Source organism: Nerophis lumbriciformis, linkage group LG09, assembly GCF_033978685.3.
Source record: "Nerophis lumbriciformis linkage group LG09, RoL_Nlum_v2.1, whole genome shotgun sequence".
Lineage (NCBI taxonomy): Eukaryota > Metazoa > Chordata > Actinopteri > Syngnathiformes > Syngnathidae > Nerophis > Nerophis lumbriciformis.
Window position 1 is genome coordinate 44,423,938 of NC_084556.2, and position 26,713 is coordinate 44,450,650.

Sequence of the window (26,713 nt, forward strand, 5' to 3'; positions counted from 1 at the left end):
CACACTAGGGCCAATTTAGTGTTGCCAATCAACCTATCCCCAGCTGCATGTCTTTGGACGTGGGAGGAAGCCGGAGTACCCGGAAGGAACCCACGCAGTCACGGGGAGAACATGCAAACTCCATACAGAAAGATCCCGAGGCCGGGATTGAACTCACGACTACTCAGGACCTTCGTATTGTGAGGCAGATGCACTAACCCCTCTTACACCGTGCTGCCTTGTATTTTATTGTAATTTGTTATTTTTGTGTTATTGCTATATTTGTGTGTTATTATGAGTTGTAACTAATTGTAATTTGTATGTTGTTGAGATGTGTCTTCTTGTAATTAGTACCCTATTGAAATCTGTGTCTTATTGTAATTTTTTATCTTATTGTGCATTGTGTCCTCCTGTAATTTGTATCGTATTGTGAGTTGGGTCTTTCCATAATTTGTTTCTTATTGTAGTTGTTGTATTTTTGTAATTAGTTTAAGTGTAAGTTGTGATGTTTTGCACTTCCTGTCGCTTTGGTTCATTGTAAAAAGACGACAGCATCACACAGCTGCCAGCTCACGTATGCACGTATGCACTTCGTGGTGACTCAGAGTACGACTGCACCTCTGTATTATTTCTCCGTATTTTATGATGAAAATATCAAGAATGATGATGTCACACTTACATGAGATACGTCACACATGTTGTACAAAGTCATGGTGTATATTTAAAAAAAACATGACATTGGCAACATGCTGACATACACAAACAAGTACTCCCTGAACAGGAAATGTTTCAAAACACAATTTATGGACAAACATGAATATTCTATATCATCATTATTTTTCAATATTTCATCATGACATGTAAGGCTTGGACCACCTGTGTCACCTGATAACACATCCATGCATGCGCGAACATTTCAATGAACATGCAAAATGGGGTGAAATCCCGAACACACACACACACACACACACACACACACACACACACACACACACACACTGGTAATCATTTGGAAAAGGGACCAAGTTTTTGATCATCACTTATGGAGACCACCCTTTCTACAGGTTGTGGAGGCATACATTTTTTTTTAGGTAAAATGGCAACTGCCCAGTTAGCTCATACACGTCTTTAAATCTCTGGATTGATGAAGTAATGTGCTGTACATTCTTACTGGGGACCCTGGGGAAAAAAGAGTTAATATGGTTCACTGCTGGGACCACATTTTAAATAATTTTGCATAATCCACACAAATTTGTACGTGACTACTGAGGACCATTTAAAAAATAAATAAATAAAGTTCAAATTAGATGTTAAACATGTTTTCTTTTCAATAAACATGTTTTATGGGCCAAAGCTTAAAAATCACTGAGGCATCTTCAGAATGGATCTGACTATCATTTAAAAAGGTTTCCCTTTAGGGGACCTGTTTTGTTGTCCCCATACCGTCAGAGGTCCCCTAAAGGTGACTGTGTAAACAGAGCGATGTCCCCATTAAGCAAGCATTGCCAGAACACACACACACACACACACACACACACACACACGCACACACACACTTTCTTCCATTTGTTACCTTCTTGACACCTCTGAAAAATGCCTACCTTTTTAGGACCACCCTTTCTAGATATATAAAGATTTGTATTTTACAACATTAATAATATATACATACTGTCATGTCTGTATTATCATGTTTTGTTTTAAGTCATGTTTTGTTTAGTTTCTGTCTTTTCACTCCCTTGTCTGGTCACCATAGCAACCATTAGTTTTCACCTGTCATGTCACGCACCTGTTTCACGTCTTGAGTCACGCACCTGTTTTCGTTAATCATGTCCATAGTATTTAAGTTAATTCATTTTCTGTTGTTCGGCCTGACGACCTCGCACCCCATATATGCTTCTGCACACTCCTCTATGATCCTGCTTCATGTCCCTTGTCACAGTAAGTTTTGGTTCCATGTTTATAGTCTTTTTGTTTTTCATAGTTTATTCTCCGCCATTGTGCGCGCTTTCATTTATTCCTTTTTTTTGATAAATATAAATAAATCATGTACCTCCATTCCCGTCTCGCCCGTGCCAACTTCCCGTTGCATCCCGGAAAAGCAAACTACCAAGATCAAGCCATGACACATACTATGCAAATATAAAAAAAGTAAGCTTTTAGTTATTTTTTTGTTTGTTGTTTGTAATTGGTTTTCTTCATTCTTCATCTTCATTATTTACTTCAACTTATTACAGAATGTCTTTATATCCATATTTTATTTTTTTGTAATTAATTTTGGCCAAAGGAGGCACATTTAATTTCTTACACACACATGTGTTATTACATATTTTGGCCAGAGGGGGAGCACTTCAATTTTTTTACACACACTTGTTATTACATATGTTGGCCAGGGGGGAGCACTTTTAAAACCGACACACAGTCAATTTGAAAAATCCCTCCTTTTTGGGACCACCCTAATTTTGATAGATTTTCCCACCAGGGGTGAAAATGAGACATTCTCTATTAGATGCAATGTTTTTCCTTATTGGGACCATGATTTATGTACTCACCTGTTCACCGGTCCTCATATGGAAGGTACTTTTCAATGTTAATGTCTCAAGAACGGTAGAAATCCAAGAACACACACACACACACACACACACACACACACACACACACACACACACACACACACACACACACACACACACATTCTTGTGTTTGTTACCTTCTTGAGACCTCTGAAAAATGCCTACCTCTTTAGGACCACTCTAATTTTGATAGATTTCACCACCAGGGGTGAAAATGAGATCTCTATTTTAGTTTTTTTTGTAATGTGCTTAAGGCCGGTGACAAACGAGTCAGGGACCCCAGATGGCCCATGTGCCGCACTTTGGGCAACCCAGCTGTAGGAGCTAACTGTTAATGGCCACTATAGTCTTAGTACCATAGTGTATTTGTTCATCCTATGGTCACATATGGTAAATGGGTTATACTTGTATAGCGCTTTTCTACCTTTTTTTTTAAAGAATTCAAAGCGCTTTGACACTATTTCCACATTCACACATTCACACACTGATGGCGGGAGCTGCCATGCAAGGCGCTAACCAGCACCCATCAGGAGCAAGGGTGAAGTGTCTTGCTCAAGGACACAACGGACGTGACTAGGATGGTAGAAGGTAGGGATTGAACCAGTAACCCTCAGATTGCTGGCACGGCAACTCTCCCAACTTCGCCACGCCGTCCCCACATATGGGACGCGGGTTGTCTTACGTCAGCACCGGAAGTCGTAAAATCAGCTGTTCACCTGGCGGGTTTTTTCGGGGATGAATAGGGAAGTCCTTCTTTAGCTTATTTTATCATATATTGCTGCCTTTGCACCTGTCAATGTTTACTTTTGTATGCCATTAAATCAACAACAAATCCTGACTTTGGAGCAATGTTCACGGCCTCTAGTATTTGGCTCTCTATTAGATGCAATGGTTTTCCGTATTGGTACCATGGTTTTGGTCCTAACTTGTTCACCGGTCCTCATGTGGAAGGTACTTTTTCCTTGTTGATGTCTCAAGAAGGGTAGAAATACAAGAACACACACACACACACACACACACACACACACACACACACACACACACAAATTACAAAGTATATATTACACACAATGTACTACATTGAAATCATGTAGTAAAATCCCGTTAGTAAAAGTGACAGTTGATTGGTCGTGGACAGTTTCCCTCTGACTCACTTCCTGCTTTGCCTATAAAAGAAAGTTTTCACTCTCTCCACCAATCAGGCGTCTGTCTGCTCACTGACTCATATTCCTACCCTCAGTCTGAGTCATAAATCACCTTATGAATGGATGCTTGCCATTCATATTTAACCCTTTCAGGAGACACGTGATTGAGTGTCGTTTTACAAGCAGTTTGCACCTTGTACACCACAAGCTCATCTAACCACACACACACACCCACACACACACGCACACACACACACACACACACACACTCACACACACACACACTAAGTTAACCTCTGTACTTTTTCTCTTTGTTCCATTAACCCAAAATCCCCCTTTAAATTGCATGTGTTCATGTAGATTTCTATTTCATTTGTTCAATTTGACATCAAAAAAATAATTCTGTAAACTAAATAGTGATTGAGTTGTGTGATAATTGAGTAATATTTAGAGCCATACCCACCAAGACATATAACACATATTTTTGTTATTAAAATATTTGATCATTAGGTAATGGTTTATTTATTTCATAAGTTACTTGAAAGAACATCACACTTTTACACAAAAAAACAACAACAATTAAACGAAAAGGATTAAGAAGAAGCAGAGTTTATTTTATCTGTTTATTTTCTTTTAAATCTTAATCATTACTGATGATTTGTACAGTGTACATTTGGTGATGTACTAAAACTACAGTGTATATTTGGTGATGTACTACAGAGTACATGTGGTGATGTACTACAGTGTACAAATGGTGAAGTACTCCCGTGTACATTCAGTGATGTACTACAGTGTAAATTTGGTGAAGCACTACTGTGTACATTTGGTGATGTTGGGATTAAACGTTGTTGAACTTTGGACGTTGGCAAGTTGATTCTTGCATGACGCAACAAAATACAGAACAAGGAACTTTCTGCTTCTTGATTTCCTCGTGGGCTACACGCCACGATGACGCACAAAAACACACACACACGCACACACACACACACACACACACACACACACACACACACACACACACACACACACACACACACACACACACACACACAGGTGGATGATGAGCAAGCACTAATGTTTTAAACAACATTAATTTACAGTGGACAACAAGGCCTAAAATATCTCATGTTGGATTTAATATAAATAAGTGAGTGCGTGAATGGCTGAATGAATGAGTAAATACATTGATTATTAAATTAACAAAGTGAAATTCATCATTTACAGTTTTTTACAGTCGCTAGGACACATTTCCCAACACCTAGGTCACTTTTTCAAAACTCTTCACAGAGTCAGCTCGTCACATCAGTTCATTTCCCTTTCAAAATGCGCCAAAACTAGCAAATCACTTCATGCATGTCTCAAATCAACTCATTCTTCCAGAACACTAACAAAGGTTGACAGACAACAAACACACTTTTTCACCCACAAAGCAATGAGCTAAAAAACACTAACAACAGGTAGCATTTTTACAATGTTTTTTTGTGTAAAACAAGGACATCTCTCTTTATAATTCACAGCAAAATATATGTTACTGGAATTAATCAGACATGATGCAGAATGCTTCAATATATTTTATGTCTTTTTTTTTTTTTTTTGCACTGAGTAATTACAAAATACAATAATTTGTATCCACACCATTCACAGATACAGATACAATAGTAATGCTAATCTACTTAGTCTTCTCCATTTGGCCACAGGTTGTCATCCACATCACATCAGGATTTTGGGCCCCATGAAAAGAATCTTTACAGGGCCCCCAACACAGTGTCATTATTTTTTCTGTATTATAATTTCATCATCATTAGGGGCCTCTCTGGGCCCCCCTCCATCATGGGCCCCTAGAATCCGTCTCCTTTACCCCCCCTTTTCGGCGCCCCTGCATCACACCTTATGTCATCTAGGGCGATACACCTCGGAAAGAATCTTCTGATCCATCCCTGGCAATCTTCTGCTGATATGTCCAGGCATCCAGCATTCATTGCGTCCAGGAGGGACATTTGATCAAGTGGATGGTGGAATTGTCCAATTGTTTTTATAGCATCTCATTTTTACGATTTGAAATATATTTCATTAAAATATTACTGTAGAATTGTAGGAAATTGCTGTCTTATTCAAGTTTGTATTGTTTTGAACTTAAGTTGAACAGTTTTGAAAACAGTATGTAAGCATGTGCAAATTGGCCTGTAAGTACACAGAGTTTTGGTAGTTGTTGTGTCGAAGTGAGAAAAGAATTAATGTAATTTGAAAGATGTAGTCATTGAATGCATTTTGTGCCAAAGCAATGATAATTGATCCTCAGTTTAGCCCATTTATACTTCTGTTGTGCTCACTGTGTGAAGAGTTTTGAAAAAGTGACCTAAGTATTGAGAAATGTGTCCTAGCGACTGTAAAAAACTGTGAACGCTCAAAGTTACATTTTTGTTTCAATCATAATGAAGTATGTGGACGTGGCACATACAGTAAATATACTGTGCATGCTTATGAATATGCAATAGAGCATTCTGCTAATAATTAATCTAATATCATTTAGATTGCAATGTGTTATGATTGTAATGAATTACAACCCATGAAATAATAATTACAGAGTTTCATAGTTTTTTATTAGAGTGGAGTTTGCCACTTTGGTCCTAATGTCTACTTTAATAATTAGAATCAGAATCAGAATAGTTTTATTGCCATTGTTTGAGAACGGGTTCACAAACTAGGAATTTTTCTTGGTGCAACATAAAACACATATAACACAGAATAGGTAGTAAAAAGAGCTTTAACTGAACTATCAGATCTTGTTATTGTTCATGTGCCTGATGGCCGAGGGGAAATCATGTGAATTATCATTCACTTGTACTTTACTGTAAAATGTAACTGTACAGTAGTCAAAAAGAAATAACTTCATGTGACCCTATTTATTTATTTCTAACTTGAGGAGTTGTGTTTTCTGTAAAAGGACATTTGTGAAGTCTGACATATTATAGAAGAACTAACATCATCAAATATTTACTATCTGATGAATATTATTACAAATGCAGTGTGTGTGTGTGTGTTTAAGGTTTTTTTTATACAATGGTTCCCCATTAGTTGCTACAGAAGACAATTGAACAAAAGCAAAACTAAAACTCAACAAAACAAAAGAGAGCAGACGGGATTAAAAAAGTAATTTATTGTGCAGAACATGTAATCTAATTTTTTATATAAAATTTTACATGTGCAATGACTTAAGACCGACCATAGCTCAGCTGCTGGTAGAAGTAGGTAACTTTTTTAGTCACGTGGTTAAATCCTGTTTCTGAAGTGAATAATTAGTGCTGCTAAGCCTCTACCTCCAGCAACCCCCAAGTTAAAATGAGTTTAAGACCCCTGATGCTGATGAATAAAGGATTTACAATGTAAACTATGCACTATAAAACACTGAACATCAAAGATCATGTGAACTTTGGGCCAGTATTTACTTACTTACTGGGATTCAGATGATTTCCTTTTCAGCATGTTTGCATTAAAACGACTGTTCGAAACCCCAAATGTCTGATGAAACATGACTTTTGTGTAGAACTTTGTCATATAAAATTTGCATCGTAATCACAGGAATTAACTTTTAGTTTAAGAAACTGTTGACATATTCTTTTGATAGTTCCAGACTTACGCTAGTCAAAAAATAAGATGCCTGGCCCCTATTTGGTGTTCAAATAGTCTTATAGTGAAGACAGTCACAGTTACATTTAAAATGACTGCTGTCAATCATCCATCTTCTACACGTCTTGTGTATTGTGAGGGACCAATCCTTCAGACTGGGGCGACACTCTCCGAGTGCTGGCCATTGAAATGCGGAAGGGAGCAGCTGAGGTCTGAAAAGGTAATCCAAGTGTCAGCCTTGATGCTCAGCCATGGGTGGGAATCTTATGTTTCTCCATCAGAATGCTATCATTTCCATGTGAGCATCTTTAAGACGGGGCTCGATTAGCAGCACAATGCCTATGCAGATGCGGGTCCTGCCTCCCATAGAACATCTCAGCAGGAAGTTCTTCTCACAGGCAAGCCAGGAGAGGTCACAAAGTCTCTTTATCCTCATTCGGAGTTTAAGCTGACCGTTAAAATAAAATGCTGTTTAATAAAAGTCAATCAGGAACTTTAATTTGAATTTTGAAGTTGGAAGAAATGTGAAGTTCCTTGTAAGTACTGCAGGTAGTTGTATTACTGGGGGAAAGTATTTTAGAAGTAGTTTCCACCACAACATGACCTTCAACAGGAAGCAGGTTTGTGTGGTTTCATGGTAATTTTTTGTTTGTCCTGTTACACTGCAAAAACTGAAATCTAAGTAAGATGAAGTATCTCAAATAAGTGTGTTATTTGCTTATTTTCTGTCTGATAAGATAAATATTCCCACTAAGCAGATTTTATGTTAGAGTGTTTTACTTGTTTTAAGTGTGTTGGTTCTAAATTATCTCAGTAAGATATTACAGCTTGTTGCTGAGATGTTATGACCTATATCGAGTAAAACATGCTTGAAACTAGAATATCAACTGTTGTAAAGCTGTGTTTTCAACACTCACGAGTACAAAACGGCTTTTTCAAAGTAACAATTTCTTATTTCAAGCATGAATGAAAAAAATCATGACTTTGACAGAATGGTGTCTCATAATTAAAACAGATGACAGCCAAATGGACTTTGCGGTTTTATTTTCAATGAAACAAGAGAAAATACGTACTCATATAGTTGTACAGTCGGCACAGTACAGTAAACGTAATATTTAAACATTTAACATGTGACATTTCAAACTATTTTGAACAGAAATAGTTCATGCACATTCAAGTAAATTATTCAAAATTACAATAAAAAAAAATTTGGCTGGGGGACTGGCTGTATGTATATATATATATATATATATATATATATATATATATATATATATATATATATATATATATATATATATATATATATATATACGGTATATATATATATATATATATATATATATATATATATATATATATATATATATATAATATATATATATATATATATATATATATATATATATATACGGTATATATATTCCTCGCGCACTAATTGACTGAAAGAGCGCGATGATGTCATGTTATCGATGGGAAAATGCATTTTTAGACAATATGATTGGCCTGAGCGGCTTGTAGACCCCGAGAGTAACAAGCGGTTGCCTTGTTGCCTTTCCATTAAGAAAAATAAACTAGTTTTTAGTGTAAGTTTCCTGGTTTCAAGAAATGTAATGCCGGGCGCATATCATTATGTCAAGATAATGGCACAAGCATTTACTTCATTTAGGAATATTTTTCAACATATTGAGAAAAAAGGTCTCATATTTTTGTTTTTTCTATCAAGAAAAGTGCACTTGTTATTAGTGAGAATATAATTATTTTAAGGTGTTTTTGGGTTCATTGTGGTTAGCTAATTTTAGCCGTTTATATTTACAAACCCCGTTTCCATATGAGTTGGGAAATTGTGTTGGATGTAAATATAAACGGAATAATCAGTTGAATATGCTACAAAGACAACATATTTGATGTTCAAACTAATAAACTTTTTTTTTTTTGCAAATAATCATTACCTTTAGAATTTGATGCCAGCAACACGTGACAAAGAAGTTGGGAAAGGTGGCAATAAATACTGATAAAGTTGAGGAATGCTCATCAAACACTTATTTGGAACATCCCACAGGTGTGCAGGCTAATTGGGAACAGGTGGGTGCCATGATTGGGTATAAAAAAGCTTCCCAAAAAATGCTCAGTCTTTCACAAGAAAGGATGGGGCGAGGTACACCCCTTTGTCCACAACTGTGTGAGCAAATAGTCAAACAGTTTAAAAACAACGTTTCTGAAAGTGCATTTGCAAGAAATTTAGGGATTTCAACATCTACGGTCCATAATATCATCAAAAGGTTCAGAGAATCTGAAGAAATCACTGCACGTAAGCGGCATGGCCGGAAACCAACATTGAATGACCGTGACCTTCGATCCCTCAGACGGCACTGTATCAAAAACCGTCATCAATCTCTAAAGGATATCACCACATGGGCTCAGGTACACTTCAGAAAACCACTGTCACTAAATACAGTTTGTCGCTACATCTGTAAGTGCAAGTTAAAGCTCTACTATGCAAAGCGAAAGCCATTTATCAAAAACATCCAGAAACGCTGCCGGCTTCTCTGGGCCCGAGATCATCTAAGATGGACTCATGCAAAGTGGAAAAGTGTTCTGTGGTCTGACGAGTCCACATTTCAAATTTTTTTTTGGAAATATTCGACATCGTGTCATCCGGACCAAAGGGGAAGCGAACCTTCCAGACTGTTATCGACGCAAAGTTCAAAAGCCAGCATCTGTGATGGTATGGGGGTGTATTAGTGCCCAAGGCATGGGTAACTTACACATCTGTGAAGGCACCATTAATGCTGAAAGGTACATACAGGTTTTGGAACAACATATGCTGCCATCTAAGCGCCGTCTTTTTCATGGACGCCCCTGCTTATTTCAGCAAGACAATGCCAAGCCACATTCAGCACGTGTTACAACAGCATGGCTTCGTAAAAAAAAGAGTGCTTTCCTGGCTCGCCTGCAGTCCAGACCTGTCTCCCATCGAAAATGTGTGGCGCATTATGAAGCGTAAAATACGACAGTGGAGACTCCGGACTGTTGAATGACTGAAGCTCTACATAAAACAACAATGGGAAAGAATTCCACTTTCAAAGCTTCAACAATTAGTTTCCTCAGTTCCCAATCGTTTATTGAGTGTTGTTAAAAGAAAAGGTGATGTAACACAGTGGTGAACATGCCCTTTCCCAACTACTTTGGCACGTGTTGCAGCCATGAAATTCTAAGTTAATTATTATTTGCAAAAAAATAATAATGTTTATGAGTTTGAACATCAAATATGTTGTCTTTGTAGTGCATTCAATTGAATATGGGTTGAAAAGGATTTGCAAATCATTGTATTCCGTTTATATTTACATCTAACACAATTTCCCAACTCATATGGAAACGGGGTTTGTAATTACACAAAGCCCTTTGAAATCACGTGACAGCCCCTTCCCTCAGTTGTCTGAGTTTGGTATCTGTACAGTGGCGTAATTAAAAGTTCTATGGGCACACAACATAAACAGTCAACATGGCCATCCTTCCATTTTCTTCTGCTTATCCCAGGTTGGGTCGTGGGTGAAGCAGCCAAAGCAGAGAAGCTCCATTAAAAAAATAGTTGTTTTCAATATGCGCTGTTGTCGAACAATTTCTGTAATTCTGCAGCCATACACCTTAGAGTCATATAACTTGGTGTGTGACAGACACATGCTTGGCGCCATCTTGGATGTATGCCAACGTATCATAAAAAACGTTAGCATGCTGATATCAGCATGCTAACGTTTTAGGCTAGCTTTTTATCTCACAGTGTACAGTTACTCCTAAAAACCACAGATTCGGACACTCACCGCCATCTTCCGGCTTCCAGAGACTTCCAGTCAGAGGTCCAGGGCACAGATAGCAGGCCCATCAAAATATCCGCGGGAATTTTCTAGTTATTATTAGTATTGTTATAATGAATTAAAACAGTGCACTTATTTTACGGTGAGTTCTGATTATGCGGTTTTACTGCCATCTGGTGTCTACTTTTAAATCTGTGGCATAAAACGAGTAAAACATCAATACAGTTGTTGTTGTTGTTTTGTTTTTGTTGTTGTTGAAACCCTTTGCTTTTGAGGTTAGGTTACAATAAACACTTTAAAAATTGACCAAAAATGTATAGAATCACAAGCTGTTTCAATGTTATTGGGGAAAAAATGAGCTGCCAGAAATTCAGACATTTTAGGCCTCAACAATCCCTGGGCTGTGTAAGACGGGGAAAATAATGTAAAAATGTATTTCCCTCAAATAAGAAAAGTCATTAATTTGATGCAAGCTGGGAATAGAGTGACTCTTGTGAGGGTATGTGCAGTTGCTAAGAGTACGTATGACGACAGTTTAGCACACTCTTTGTCTACGCTGAGACTGTGACAGGGTGAACAATGACGCTCATGTAATCGTAGCTTTGGTGAGCGAAAGATAGACACAAAGAGAGGTCACATGTCTTCATTGCGGGACTATAACCTTTAAAACCTGACTCTTTTGTGTGTTACTCATGGGTAGACATGCTTGTAGCTCATGAAACTGGGATGAAGCATGTGATCATCAGTAGTCATGTACACTGAAAGTCGGCAAGCTGTGACTCAGACGCTATGGAGACCTCCAGAAGTCTCCCCATCCCGCCTCTAGCAGCATGTCACTCTTTCCAGAAAATTCTCATTGTCTATTTCTGCTTACTGATCATTGCTGATAGGATATTTGAAAATATTCATGCAGCTGATTGTGATGAGACGCAGCTTCCAAACTTCCTATTCCTGTTATTTTCTATTAACTTCTAAGGGTGTCAGCAACATTTTGTTTAAACATTTTCTGTACAACTTTGATCTTGACTTGAACTCATCAAGTCACTCAGTGACCAGTAGAAAACGTTTAGAAGTGATTGTCATGAGAGATGGGCATCGTACGCTTTACCTTAAGGCAGGGGTCGGCAACCCAAAATGTTGAAAGACCCATATTGGACCAAAAATACAAAAAAAAAAATCTGTCGGGAGCCGCAAAAAATTAGAAGTCTTATATAATGAAGGCAACACATGATGTAAGTGTCTATATTAGCCTACTATCAAAGGCTGAGGCAAATCTTCGTTGACAGAAATGTTGTATTACATTTTTTATTCTACACATTTTTGCAACATTGGAAATCATTAGTAAAATGGAGGCTTCTGCCAGGTTGAGATTACTTCTGGAAATTACTGGCTCAGAATGGCCAAAGGTTTAAATGTGTGTGTCCAAGTTTAAGGAAACGGCAGGCTTTCTTTTTCTAATGCAGTGGTTCTAAACCACCAGTTTCATATGCGCAATCACCAAACCCTTCTTTAGTAAAAAAATAAAATGTTTTTTTTCGAATTCAAGACAAAGTAATATGTTTTTGGTAACACTTTAGTATGGGGAACATATTCTAAGTAACAAAGACTTAATTTAGAGTTATTTGGTTAGGGTTAGGGTTAGGGCCAGGGTTAGAGGGTTAGGGTTATAAAAAGGCCATGCCGAATAAGGCATTAATAAGTACTTAATAATGACTAGTTAAGAGCCAATATGTTTCTAATTTGTATGTTATAAGCAACTAATTAATGGTGAATATGTTCCCCATACTAAAGTGTTACCATGTTTTTTTACTGGTGCACAAAATGAACCGTGCATGAACATCACCTTGTTCAAACAACAAAACCAACACAGTGTCTAAATTCACAACACATTACACATCTGCAAATCAGTCTGACTTCTGCTGTTGCCATATCCGTAATACGCCGATAGAGAGGTTTTTATTTACATGATGAGTCGGGTGTGTTTTGACCTCTGCCGAACCCCTGAGCCTGACTCACCGAACCCCTAGGGTTCGATCGAACCCAGGTTAAGAACCACTGTTCTAATGGATTTATTACAATCTTTGCGAGCTGGGTAACGTTTGCTGTAATCTGGAACAACGTGGCACACAAACAACTATCAGAAATGCAGCCAATATTACATACAGATGATGTGTCATGAGACATGCAAATATTAATTAAATACACAGAGGACATTAAGGGAATTAAATGAGCTCAAATATACCTACAAACGAGGCATAATGATGCAATATGTACATACAGCTAGCCTAAATAGCATGTTAGCATCGATTAGCTTGCAGTCATGCACTGACCAAATATGTCTGATTAGCATTCCACACAAGTCAACAAAGCTCACCTTTGTGCATTCACGCACAGAATGAAAAGTTTGGTGGACAAAATGAGACAAAGAAGGAGTAGCATAAAACACGTCTTTCTGTGGCAGCATCGGAAAAATTGTACATTTAAACAAATTACGATGAGTTCAAGGATTGCTGAAATTAGTAGGACAAAACGGCGCTCGCCAAATACTCTCATCAGTGAAGTATCTTTAATATAAACAGTGGGATTTCTAACAATTAGGAAGGTTTGTGTCATGTTTGTTCTCCTCCAGAAAATATATTAAAACAACATTTATTTATTTTTCCATTTTCACACATCTCTGAAAGAGCTCCAGGAGCCACTAGGGCAGCGCTAAAGATGCGGCTCTAGAGCCGCGGGTTGCTGACCCCCGCCTTAAGGAAATCTAGCTGATGAAACGATAGCAGCCAGTAGAGTTGGGCAACAACAGTACAAATTAATGATATATATACGATTTAAATGATATAAATTTAGGCTACAAAAGAGTTTTCAATATTATTGTTATATCGTGACAATCTGGGTTGTACGGTATACCGGTACTAATAAAGTACCGCGGTATTAATGATTTAAAAACTCTACTTTACTGCCTGTATGCTGCCGTGCTGCGGTGACATACAGAGCGCAGGAGCATGTTTAGTGTGTCAGCACACACACACTCACAGAGCGCACAAGCAGAAACAGTGGGGAGAGGGAAAATGGCAAATAAAGGCAGCAATATGGAGGTATTTGGGCTTCAAAACTATCGATCAAGGTGACACTTTAAAACATGCCTCGCCAAAGGTGACAAGGTAATTTTACCACCTGTACTTCAAACTTAGGTAAATATTTAAATAACAAGCATCCAGACCTGCACGAGGAGTTTAAAGGTAATATAGTTAACCAGCTCCCGTTGTGCACATGTAGCTGCTTTGTTTGATGCCAAATATTACAGCGGTCAAAACCTCCCACGTAGCGCAAACTAATACAAGTGAAATGACTGAATTTTGTAACAAATTGCTACAATTTGTGTTTTATCTCTAGCAATGTGTGTTCTACCTGCTACATGTCTTATCTGTGTGCTTTTAGCCATAGTATTGTTTTTAGTAATTTCTAAATCATAAAGCATTTGATACAATGTCAGTAAAGCTTTCTATTTTCTTCTAACCTAATCCTGGAATATAGCATATATGTGATTTATGCAATTGTAAATTGTTCTTTGAGTGCAACAAGAAAATCTCAATGTGTTTAATGACTTTTAATTTTTCTTTTGATTCTCCAAAATTGTTCTTTGAGTGCAATAATGACCCTATACATTATTGTTTGTGTAAATCTTGAACAGGTTTGTGCAATGACAATAAATATCATTCCTTTTCATTCCAATAAAAAACATACGTTATATCGTAAAATTTTTTTGTTAAAACAAAGCCAGCAATGTAGTATCGAAAAGTATGGAAGGATATTTTCACTGGAGGACCAAGACAAGCTAAACATGCTATACACTACACACCGTAGGAGGCGACATGAAGCCATGCTAACCGCTAAGCTAGAGTTTGTGGCCAATCCACAGATGTCGGCATATTGATATAGATGTCGACAGTAACGATACAGAGTGTGGTGACGGTATAGGGTTGATACTACAGCGATTAGATTAACATTTTCTACTATCACATGGTTTTTGTTATTGTTTAAAAACTCAGGAAATAAAGCCAATACAGTAGTATTTTTTGCAATTATTTAATTATTTTGCATTATTGACTTTATTTTGAACAAAATTCATCCATCCATCCCCCTATCCCCCAATGCAGTGAGGGGGAGAACGTGCAAACTCCATACAGATAGAGCCCGGAATTTGAACTCGGGACCTTCTCGCTGTGAGGCACGAGCACTAACTACTGCGCCACCAGACTGCCCATTTTAATCAAAATGTATATAATAATAGATAATAACAAAATAATTTAAATAGTATATATGTGTTTTTTGTCTGCTTATTCTTGTGATCAGAACTGTAATCATTCAATGATGTTGAAAATGTGAAGTATCTGTATCAGCATTGTTATGATCAATACTGACCTTGTCACTACTTGGTATTGGATCGATACCCAAATTTGTAGTATCGCCCAAAACTAATGTAAAAGTATCCAAACAACATAAGAGTTGTTTTCCAAGCATTGGAAGGAAGAAAGTGTGAAGGAAGAAAGAAATCATCAAAAACATGACAGCCCGTGTAGCTCGCTAACTGGGTGAAGCAGTTGGAGCTCAGCGCTGCTAGTTTGCGCCATTCTGAAGCAAAAACAGTCAATAACACCAGCCAATGACTTTAAAATAATATCTAAACATTTATACATAAAATATGGAGAAGCTGCTGTGTGTTTGATGCTCCACGTTGCGACACAGTCGGCATGGACTTTCTCTCTCTCTGGCTAGAGCAACCAGCCAGCTCCACGAAATAACCGAAGCGCCAGCACTAACTAGCTCCCCAGCTTTGCACAGCCCAGTTCCCGCCAGTACCGGCTCTCCGACTTCCCAAAACCCGGCCCCTGCTAATACTCGCCCCTTGGCTGTTCGAAGCCCAAGCTCTGCCTATTACTGCTCCGCGCAAACTTTAAGGCTTTGGCACCACCTGTTCCTGTTCCTTGCAAACTCTGTGGAGAACCTGCACGGGGGGTGCTTAGCAACAACCCTCCTCCATGCCTCCATCTGCCCATCCCTGGCTCCTGTACCAGCGGCTCCAGTTTCTTCCTCCAGCCAGGTAGAATGTTTGGGATCCATTTGGGGATGCTCAGCTCGCCTGCCGCCCGCCTCTTCACCAGTGGGGACGCCACCAGCTGGTGGGTCCGCCGCTGACGCCACCTCCAGCTGCGCCTTCAGTAACTCCACCACAGACGGCTCTTTCAGCTCCGCCACCAGTGGCTGCGCTGCAGACGCCACCTCTAGTTCCGCCACCTCCAGTTCCGCTACCTCCAGTGTGTCCACCGCAGACGCGATTTTCAATTTCGCCTCCAGTAAGTCCATCGCAGACGGCACTTTCATCTCCTCCACCAGTGGCTCCGTCACAGACGCCACCTCAAGTTCCGCCTTTTGTGGGTCCCTCGCAGATGCCATCTTCAGCTTCGCCTCCAGTGGATCCCCCGCAGATGCCACCTTCAGCTCAGCCTCCGATGGCTCTGCACTAGATGCCACTGCCACAGCCAGCTCCACCTCCTCGTCTGCCACGGATGTTGCCAATCCAAGGACATCCCCCTTGCCAACGGCAGCAATACCTGGGACCTGGGTGTTGGTCTCAATGGCTTATGTCTATCTCCATTGCCGCCACGGATGTGGACGCCGGCCTCGCCAACAGCAGCAGCGCCCGGGATTTAGGCACGGATCCTGCGCTACTCGTCCCTCCTCCTCACCAGCTGCAGCGGCGTTCCACTCGCCGTCGCCACCTGTCGCTTCCCGTCATGACCTGTTAACCAGGCCATATCTCGTTTTGGTTTTGTGTTGTATTGTCGGATGTTTAGTGTTTTACTTCATGTCTAGTACTCGTATTCTAGTTTAGACTTCCTGTTTTGTCTGTGTTGCTTTGCAGCGACTTCATTGCCTGCACCTGAGCATTGTTTCCATCACCTGCTCTTGATTGGCGATCAGTGGACTCCCCTGTTCCTGATCGCTGATCAAGAGGGTTTATATGCTAGCTTCAGCTGCCTCTTGCTTCTGGAACAATGTTTCATGTTTGTTTCTTTTGGTGTGCTTCAATTGCTTAGTATTTGTTACAGCTCGCTGCGCTTTCTGTGCACTTCCCAGCTGCACTACATTTTTGTATTTTTGAACTTTAAATACTCTTCTTAACTGCACATCGTCTACTGCCACAAATTCCGCAACAATGCTAAAACTTAACAGTTTTTAATCCATTTCAATGGCCGACGATGTTTCACAATTCAAGTTTTTCAAGATACGGGCTGCGGCACATAACTAATTAAACTTGTATACTGTATAATACATTACTTTTATTTCATACAATAGTGCAAAATAAGACAAGAGAATAACAACTACTATCGGCTCACAATCAAAGTAGAAGTGTTACCTTGCCACTTCACTTAGTACATTCATTTTAAAGTAGCATATTAATTTCGCCATTGTGGCATCAATAAAGGTCTATCCTATCCTTAATATTTGAGTACCCGTTGAAGTTTCATGTTAAAATGAAGTAGGTTTTAGACTGTATGAAGAGTTTTAAGACTCCTTTTTGAATGTGCTGTAATGAAACAACTGGAAATATGTGATGTATTACATTGTATGTACTGTATGTTCGAAATAAACTGAACAGAATAAGAAGTGTTTATAAGTGTGTGTGTTAAAACTGTGTGGAAGGTTAAATAAATATCATAAAATAAAAGTGTCCCTACTTCGTGGTGTGAAATAACAATTATAATTGTTTTCTCTGTGTGTAAGAAAGGTAAAATAAACCTTGGTATGGATATTATTGATTTTTGTATTGATGACCTTTAGTGTAGAAGCTAACAACATTTCATTCATCAGCTATAGAAGTTTCTAGAAAAATGATTTATGTGCTAAAAGCCACATTTTGACTGACCGGTCCCTCGCTTTTGTGTGTGAAGCATCTTCAGGCAGGAGAAGTTGAGATGTTTCATGTTTAAACTATGATATGGACGTGATAAACATCTCCTGCCAGGAGTGTGCTCACGGTTCCTCATACTTTGGTGATGAGGTCATCAGAAAAAACCCCCCACTTGAACACACACAGATATGACGCTATTTAACATGACTCATCATTTTCATCCTATTGAAATCCTCTTTCAATAATTGGATTATCGAACAATTCTTTATGTCTTGTTCTTATATATCAAGTGTCTGGGGTTGTCTTGTCCGTCATAAGCATGCTTTTGTGTGTTTGTGTGAGTGAATGTGAGGTGGCGGCCTTTAGAAGGAGCCCACAGGTCAAAGTGACGTCTGACTCACGGCGTTTGGAATGTAGTTTTTACAAAATAAACGCAGGATTGGGACGCATCAAACAGCAGGTGCCGCAAACAGCAGCAGGAAGTAATCGTTCATTAAAAAATGGCCTGCGATAAACATGTCGTCTGTTATTATTATTATTATCAATGATTACGGTAAAAAAAAAAAATTTAATCATGTGATTGTCGTAATTCTCCAAATAAACTTAATTTATGTCTTTTTCATATTTAAATGTGTTAAAATATACATTTTGGAGGGAAGACAAAAAAAATAAATTACTGAAACTGACTTCTAATTTTGATTTTTTTTAAACAACATTTATCTTTTTGCCGATAAGTACGAGAAGAGTGGGGAAAAAAGGACTTGTTTAATTGTGTTTCTTCTTGCTTTTCTTTTTAAATGTTGTATTATTTCAACCAACATACATTTACAGCACATTCTTATGACATCTATGTATATTTATTCCCTCTAAAAAATGTAATATAAACTAAGCTATAAATGTGATAAAACACACACTCCACGACTCAAAATACTCATTGTTTCATCCCAGACAACTTTATTTTACAAGGTTCCGAAGCTGAAGATGACACATTTTAATAACAGCACTGAAAGTAACAGGAGTTAGATTTTAGATTAAATATAACCTTATGGCATGTAGCTAATGTCATGTTGACACTAAAAACATTACAATGATCAACAAAAACTTGTATTTAAAAATAATAATAATAATGTATGTAACAGGACTGTGTTGAGATTTGAAACCCCCGTCACAGTGTTGTATATATGATGGAATATACATAACAATTTATAAACTTACTTTTAATGTTCCTTCCCTGCAGAGGATGTGAATGGTGCAACTACCTGTGGACCATGTGACTTATGGAGGAATATTATGTCATGTGTTAAGGTAACAGGACTGAATGAAAATAACTAAAGCGTACATTTTAACATTATATTAAAGTATAGTTTGGATAACAAGTAACACAAAAATTAAAAAATTAGGGTTGTAAAACTTTGCTAATGTGAATTATCAAAAATGAATGCATTAATTATGTATGAATTAAGATGAATCACACAATTCAGTTTGTCCACTCTTTGACATTAAGTGTGGATGTTTACCTGGAAGGTGTGTTGTTATACGTCAGTGATCAGGTCAATCAGCACACGTCATAAAAAAATATTTTTATGAATTGTAAAGTAAATTAAATCCTGTATTCATAGACTATATTTCCTTGAAATATATTGATTATGTAGAACTGTCCTTTTGCAGTTTCGCTGAAATACATTTTGTATGACAAGAGCTAATGATTATCCCATGAAAAGATCAAGGCTCCAACATATTATTTACAATCACTATGATCATTATGCTTTTTTTTCATGGCATTCTGTTTGTGTAACCTGTAACTGTACAACACTAATAGCATTTAAATTCTCATAGTATCTAATATAGACGTTAGCAAATAGAATATACCTGCAATACATTACACAGTGCTATGGGTTAGATTCATTAAATATGTTTATTTACAAATAGCATCATCGAATACATTTGGATCACTTTTTGACATTTTACATTATTGTTGAACTCAATTCAATTCACTTCAAACACACAGACAATATTGTGTTGTTGTTGTTTGTTTTGTTTTGTTTTGTTTTTACAAATTATGCCTTAATTTTTCTTCAGTTTATTAAGAGGGAAAATGTCAAATATGATTGTAGAAAAAAAACAAAATCAACAGCAAAAAAATGCTTCAAAAAGAGAAAATTATTTCATTTATTTTTTGGAATAATCGAGTTGTCAGAGTTAAATCTGGTGTTGCTACATGAAACATTTAGAGGATTTTTTACAAATACGTGATTAAAAAGATGGGGTTGACTGCTTCACGCTCAATTATTACAAAACAATACGGTTTATTGGGATCATATTCAAAATAAACAATTAATACTCAAACAGTTCAACAAATAGAAAAAAGGAGAGTGAAGAAGCCAAACTTACTTGATCCAAATCATGTTCAATAAATATGAAGTGTTTGATACGATATTAAGTACAGTTCTTCTCCTTTGTTGTATTTTGAAAACACCATATGCTTATACTGTTTCTCAAACTGATACATATTTGATATTATTTCAAGCCTTTTTTTAAATTACATACTTTGATTCCATATACAAATACACACAATGTTGTGCATACAAATGTTTAGAGTATGTTTAGACCTCAACTTGTTTTTCTCCCCTTTTGGTGAGAAAAAATACTTTTTCTGCTAGCCTCTTTTGGCAACTTAAGGTTATTTATTACTTATAGCTTGCACATATTATACATTTTTTATATTATCATTCTTATTGTATCTTCTTCAAGCTACAGATCCCTTTGATTAAAAAAGTAAGATTAATTACATTTTATACATCATAAATTGAGTAAAATGTAAATGAATGGTGGAATTTTGCTATTTCATACAACATCTAAATAAATGCTTTATTCATCTGTACCTACATATTTCCTAAAACTAAACTATTTTATCCTCAACTCATGACAGTAGAATATATAAATATAAATAAATAGATAATATAAATGTTGTGTAATGCACCAGGAGTTTATGACGCCACATTTCTTCACTTAACACAAAAAGAATAATCAAATAAAAACACATTCTTTACAGTCTTTTTTTTTTTTTTTACAAAAATCAAAACAAAGCAGTGTGAAAATTATCAGATTAAATTCCATAAATATGTGGATACACATACATATTATTCTGTTATTATATCGTATTGCATTTTGATTACAAATAAATATCTCAAATAGGAAAAAGTGTTCTTGTATTCTTACTTCAAGTTGAGTTTTTTTCAGAAAGTTCAATACATTGTGTAAATAAATTGACAATTACTATAACAATAATAACAATAAGTTTACAATACTGGCAGGGTATTACACACAAAACAAGACCAACTTTGAAATACTAGTACTCACAGCGTATTTTGAAGTATCCATATTTTTGCTTCGGTCACAGAAGTTTTTGTTGGTAAAATGAAGAAACATTTGTGAGTTAGAGGCAAGAAGAAGAAGTTTAGACTGCTGTTTTTTGTGTTGTTAGTTGAATGAATACGAGCTTGATGTGACTCAGAAGTACTGACTCACTCTTGATCATCGTGTCCGAGATGAGTCGCCCGCCATTTCTAAAAACCCTTTGTCTACTACTTTTTTCTTCTTTGTCTTCTTTTCTAACTCCTAATTCTGTAAAAACATCATCACTTAAAGCTACTGTAATGTGTGGAAAAGTGAAGTATGTATATACGGTGTATAAATGTACATGTATATATGTTTGTTTGTTGGCCAGCAGCATGTTCTCAAAATCAAATCAAACAAAAAATTTTAAAAATTTAAATGTTGAAAAGAGCAAAAATATGTAATATAATGACAAAAAAAATTACATTTCCATATTAATAAATAATAATAATAATACGCTTTGTCACCTTTAGCACAGGCTGAACATTTTTAGTTATTTATATATAGACATGTATATATATATATATATATATATATATATATATGTATGTGTGTGTGTGTGTGTATATATATATATATATATACATATATGAATATATATACAGTATGTATATGTATATGTATGTGTATATATGTATATATATATACAATATACATATATTCATATGTAGTATATGTATGTATGCATGTATGTGTGTAATAACAATATCAAAATGGCTTTGTTTTTTCAGTATGCAAACCTTGTTGGAAAATATTTGGAGACCTCTGTCTCAGTACATGTATTGTATATATTAGTACATGTATATTTTAGTACATGTAATAATTCAATCAATCAAATGGAAGAAACGACCTCTTTGAGGATGTATGTTCTATTCAAATGCTAATGTTGGTCATGTTTTAAATAATAATAATCATCATCATGATAAACAATACAGGCTACAGATGACAATGAACTTTGGACACTACTATGTTGTCACCTTCTCCGTGTGTGTGTGTGTGTGTGTGTGTGTGTGTGTGTGTGTGTGTGTGTGTGTGTGTGTGTGTGTGTGTGTGTGTGTGTGTGTGTGTGTGTGTGCGCACGTGTGTGCGGGTGTTTGCGTGTGTGTGTGTGTGTGTGAGAGAGAGAGAGAGAATTTATATATATATATATATATATATATATATATATATATATATAGTGATTGTTTTTGTATCATTGTACAACAATATAAATGATGAATGAATAAATAATACAAAATCACAAAAAGTTGAATTTGTAGTCAGTTAATTCTTGTCAAGACTTTCCTAATATGGGCCGTCTTACAGGAGCGGCGCCCCCACGCTGACCACGCCCCCCCCTGCAGCTCCCAGCCAGTGATGACACAGCTCGGTGGACTCACTTCCTCATTAATTGGCTGAAACCAGTTCTGACAGGAACCGCCTGTGATAAATGTGAGCCTTCTGAGAAGTCACTCATTTCTTCTCACTGCAGCGGCACGGGAGGAGGCGCCGCCACCGAGGAGTTGAACGGGTTCGTCTGCGCGCGCACGCACGCCTGTGTAGCCGTGTGAGTGTGCGCATGTGCGCGCGCGTATGTGTGTGTGAGCGAGAGAGAGAGATAGGGAAGCAGTGTGAGAATACATTTGCTAGGAACACAGCTTTGGGTTTTTTTTTTTTACAAAAATATGATCTTTTTCTGTTACCTATATTGTGTGTTATTTTTGATATTGTGTGTTGGTGTTTAGCGATGGCTCCCCCAGATACAATAGGACGAGTCCTCCTTTGTGGTCGGTGAGTAACAAAGATGTGATGTGATTTGCGTCCTTCGCGTTTCCTCCTCTCCTCTCCTCTCCTCTCCCCTCCTCTCCCCCCTCTTGTCGTCTCCTCGTCTCTCCTCCTCCCTCCTCCTTCTCCAGGCTCCTATCTCGGTGGGTGCGGCACTGCAGACAGCGTTAAGGGGGGGCGGGGGGGAAAGCGCCAGGAGGCCCCCAGAGGGCCAAAGCTCGCCCAGAGAGGGGATCCCAACTGTAAGTACAGGGGCGACTTGGAGCCCCCCTCCCTCCCCCCTCTCCCCCCAAAACTCACTGCCTCTATTCATTGACGCGTGCGTGCGCAGGAAGGAATGCTGCCCCTCGCTTTAGCCTCTTTCTTTCGCTTCTTCTCGGTTTTACCTTCTTTTTTTTTTTTTTTTTTTAAAACAACTTTGTCAGAGTTAAGCTTGTTTGTTTCCACCGTTACGATTAAATTATGCTTAAAAAAAATAAAATAATAATATTAATAATAATAATAAAGAAATCAATGTTAGACGAGTGGTAATAATGGTGGGCGTACTGTAACGTGCTGAGTCATGCTCCGTCATAGCACTTCTTGCTCGCAGGGTTCCTCCCATGTGGGCTTCTTGCCGAGACGCACTTGCACTCGGTGCCCCCCCTGAACTCGGCGCTGGATGTGGACCAGGGCGGGGGCAGCCCACTCCAAACCCACCCAACTGGTGACAATCCATCAAAAAAAAAAAAAAAAAAAAAAAAAAAACCCACGGCGTCTCGAACAAAAAGAACAGTTATTTTGTCGCTAATTATTTTTTTTTTTGTCACGTCCTTACGTGGGACGAGAAAGGCGAAGTTAAGTTTGGTAACCGGAGAGAAATCTAACTGGCAGGGCTGAGGTCAGCGGGGGCGTTAGGAGGGAGGGCGGGCGTTGAAAGGGGGTAGAGGGGGCGTGGGGGGTTGTGACGTGTTTTATTACGGCTGATCGCTATCTGTCCTGCACATGGAGCTCGCCGGATTCCTCGCCAGGCCCACAGCAGGTTATATGTCCTCTCTCCGTGTTTGTCGACTGCTGCTCGAGTGACGCCAAGACCTCCAGGAGCAAAGGAGCGTCAGGTGAATACTTCCCTTCTTGTTGCATTGTTGACGGGACACGGCGTCCGAATGCCGGACTTTTGTTCGTCGGCGTGGACGTGTTTTACCGCGAGATGATTCACGGAAGGATCAACGATGGCGTGACTTTCTTTTGTCTGGCCGAAGTGAAGAGCGTGAGTCAGCGTCCCGACACGCTACAATCGCGTGGAAGATGCTGCGTGGGTGTGCGGGTCGTTTTTTTTTTTTGTTACGTGGGTTTTATTGACGGTCAAACGTTGCATTCGTGCTGCAGAGGAGAGGAGGGAGAAACCAGGCTCGTCTGTGGCGTTACCTCACATGAACCCACGAGTGAACTCGTTGCACTTGCCTTCAATGGCGGCGCCAGCAGAGCGAGATTCAAAAACACCACGCGTGTGCCGGAGCGACTCAATAATAACACTCGTGTTGTGTTTGTCGTGTGTGCTGGCGTCCACGCTGTGTTGTCACATAGCTTATCAGACTGGTGTTGGCTGTTCTCTGCAAGGCAACAACAGTCTGTAGGCTGTCTGACATCTCGGCCCTTTCATCTTTTTGTCCTTAAAGGTCGCTTTTCTGCACCCTTCTCGTTTTTTTGTTGGTGTGACGGACAAACTTCCTTGTATCACAACCGTCAAAATGTTTGATTATTGCTGACATGTCAGGTTTTTGCAAATGTGGAACTGTTTGTTCTTGTGTGTGTGTGTGTTCTTGTATTTCTACCCTTCTTGAGACATCAACAAGGAAAAGTACCTTCCATATGAGTTAGTACCAAAAACATGGTCCCAATACGGAAAAAACATTGCATCTAATAGAGAATGTCTCATTTGCACCCCTTGTGGGAAAATCTATCAAAATTAGGGTAGTCCCAAAAAGGAGGGATTTTTCAAATTGACTGTGTCGGTTTTAAAAGTGCTCCCACTCTGGTCAACATATGAAATAACTAGGGATGTCCGATAATGGCTTTTTGCCGATATTCCGATATCGTCCAACTCTTTAATTACCAATACCGATTAATAAGGTTGTGCAATTAACACATTATTATGCCTAATTTGGACAACCAGGTATGGTGAAGATAAGGTATTAAAAAAAATATATATATATATAAAATAAGATAAATAAATTAAAAACATTTTCTTGAATAAAAAAGAAAGTAAAACAATATAAAAACAGTTACATAGAAACTAGTAATTAATGAAAATTAGTCAAATTAACTGTTAAAGGTTAGTACTATTAGTGGACCAGCAGCACGCACAATCATGTGTGCTTACGGACTGTATACCTTGCAGACTGTATTGATATATATTGATATATAATGTAGGAACCAGAATACTAATAACAGAAAGAAACAACCCTTTTGTGTGAATGAGTGTACATGGGGGAGGAAGGTTTTTTGGGTTGGTGCACAAATTGTAAGTGTATCATGTGTTCTTTATGTTGATTTAATAAAAATAAAAAAAACGATACCGATAATAAAAAAACAATACCGATAATTTCCGATATTACATTTTAACGCATTTATCGGCCTGCCGATATTATCGGACATCTCTAGAAATAACCAGTGTGTGTAAAAAGTTGAAGTGTTCCCCCACTGGCCAACATATGTAATAACACGTGTGTGTAAGAAATTGAAATAAGCCCCCTTTGGCCAAAATTAATTAATAAAATAAATATGTATATAGAGACACACTGTAATAACTTGAAGTAAATAATGAAGATTAATAACCAATTACACACAAAAAAATCTAAGAAAAAATAACTAAAAGCTTACTTATTTTATATTTGCATAGTATGTATACATTATTAATGTTGTATATACAAATAGTTATTTATCTAGAAAGGGTGGTCCTAAAGAGGTAGGCATTTTTTGAAGGTCTCAAAAAGGTAACAAATACAAGTGTGTGTGTGTGTGTGTGTGTCATTACAACACATATTTTGACAGCTGCTCACTTGACTTTTGACTTTTCCCCTCCACTCTCTCCTCTTGCTTCGTGTTTTTGTTTGCTGAATTTTATTATTATTATCATTATGATAAGTGACATTTTGTACGTTTTTTTTTATTTCTTTCCAAGCAAAAAGTGTGTTATTAAAATGAATTGTGAAGTTTTTTCCCCGTCATTAAAGTTTGCTCATTCATCTTTATGTTGTATAAATATTTATATGCCACATTAATTATTGATCAATGATGTCTTTTTCCCTGGACTTCCTATTAAAACAAGTTAATAAAGAATCAACATCTTGTTGATTTTGTTGTTGAAATTCCGTTTCAGTTTCAGTTTATTTGGAACATGCAAACAATACAATGTAATGCATCACATTTGCAGTTGTTTCATTACAGCACGTCCGTATGATTTAAGCTAAGAAATGATAACTAATACATCTTAAATATTTTACATATCTTGTATATTTT

At 37.7% G+C, this 26,713-nt stretch overlaps 1 protein-coding gene across 1 annotated transcript in view; it reads left to right on the forward strand.

The window, feature by feature from the left end:
• Window positions 1-24,628, forward strand: part of LOC133607275 (uncharacterized) — a 116,555-nt gene extending 91,927 nt beyond the window's left edge. The window contains exons 4-7 of the mRNA XM_061961761.1: window positions 15,916-16,931; window positions 23,805-23,918; window positions 24,223-24,461; window positions 24,581-24,628. Coding sequence (XP_061817745.1) covers window positions 15,916-16,931; window positions 23,805-23,918; window positions 24,223-24,461; window positions 24,581-24,628 — 1,417 coding nt within the window. The remainder of the gene's footprint in view (window positions 1-15,915; window positions 16,932-23,804; window positions 23,919-24,222; window positions 24,462-24,580) is intronic.
• The last annotated feature ends 2,085 nt before the right edge of the window (window positions 24,629-26,713 follow it).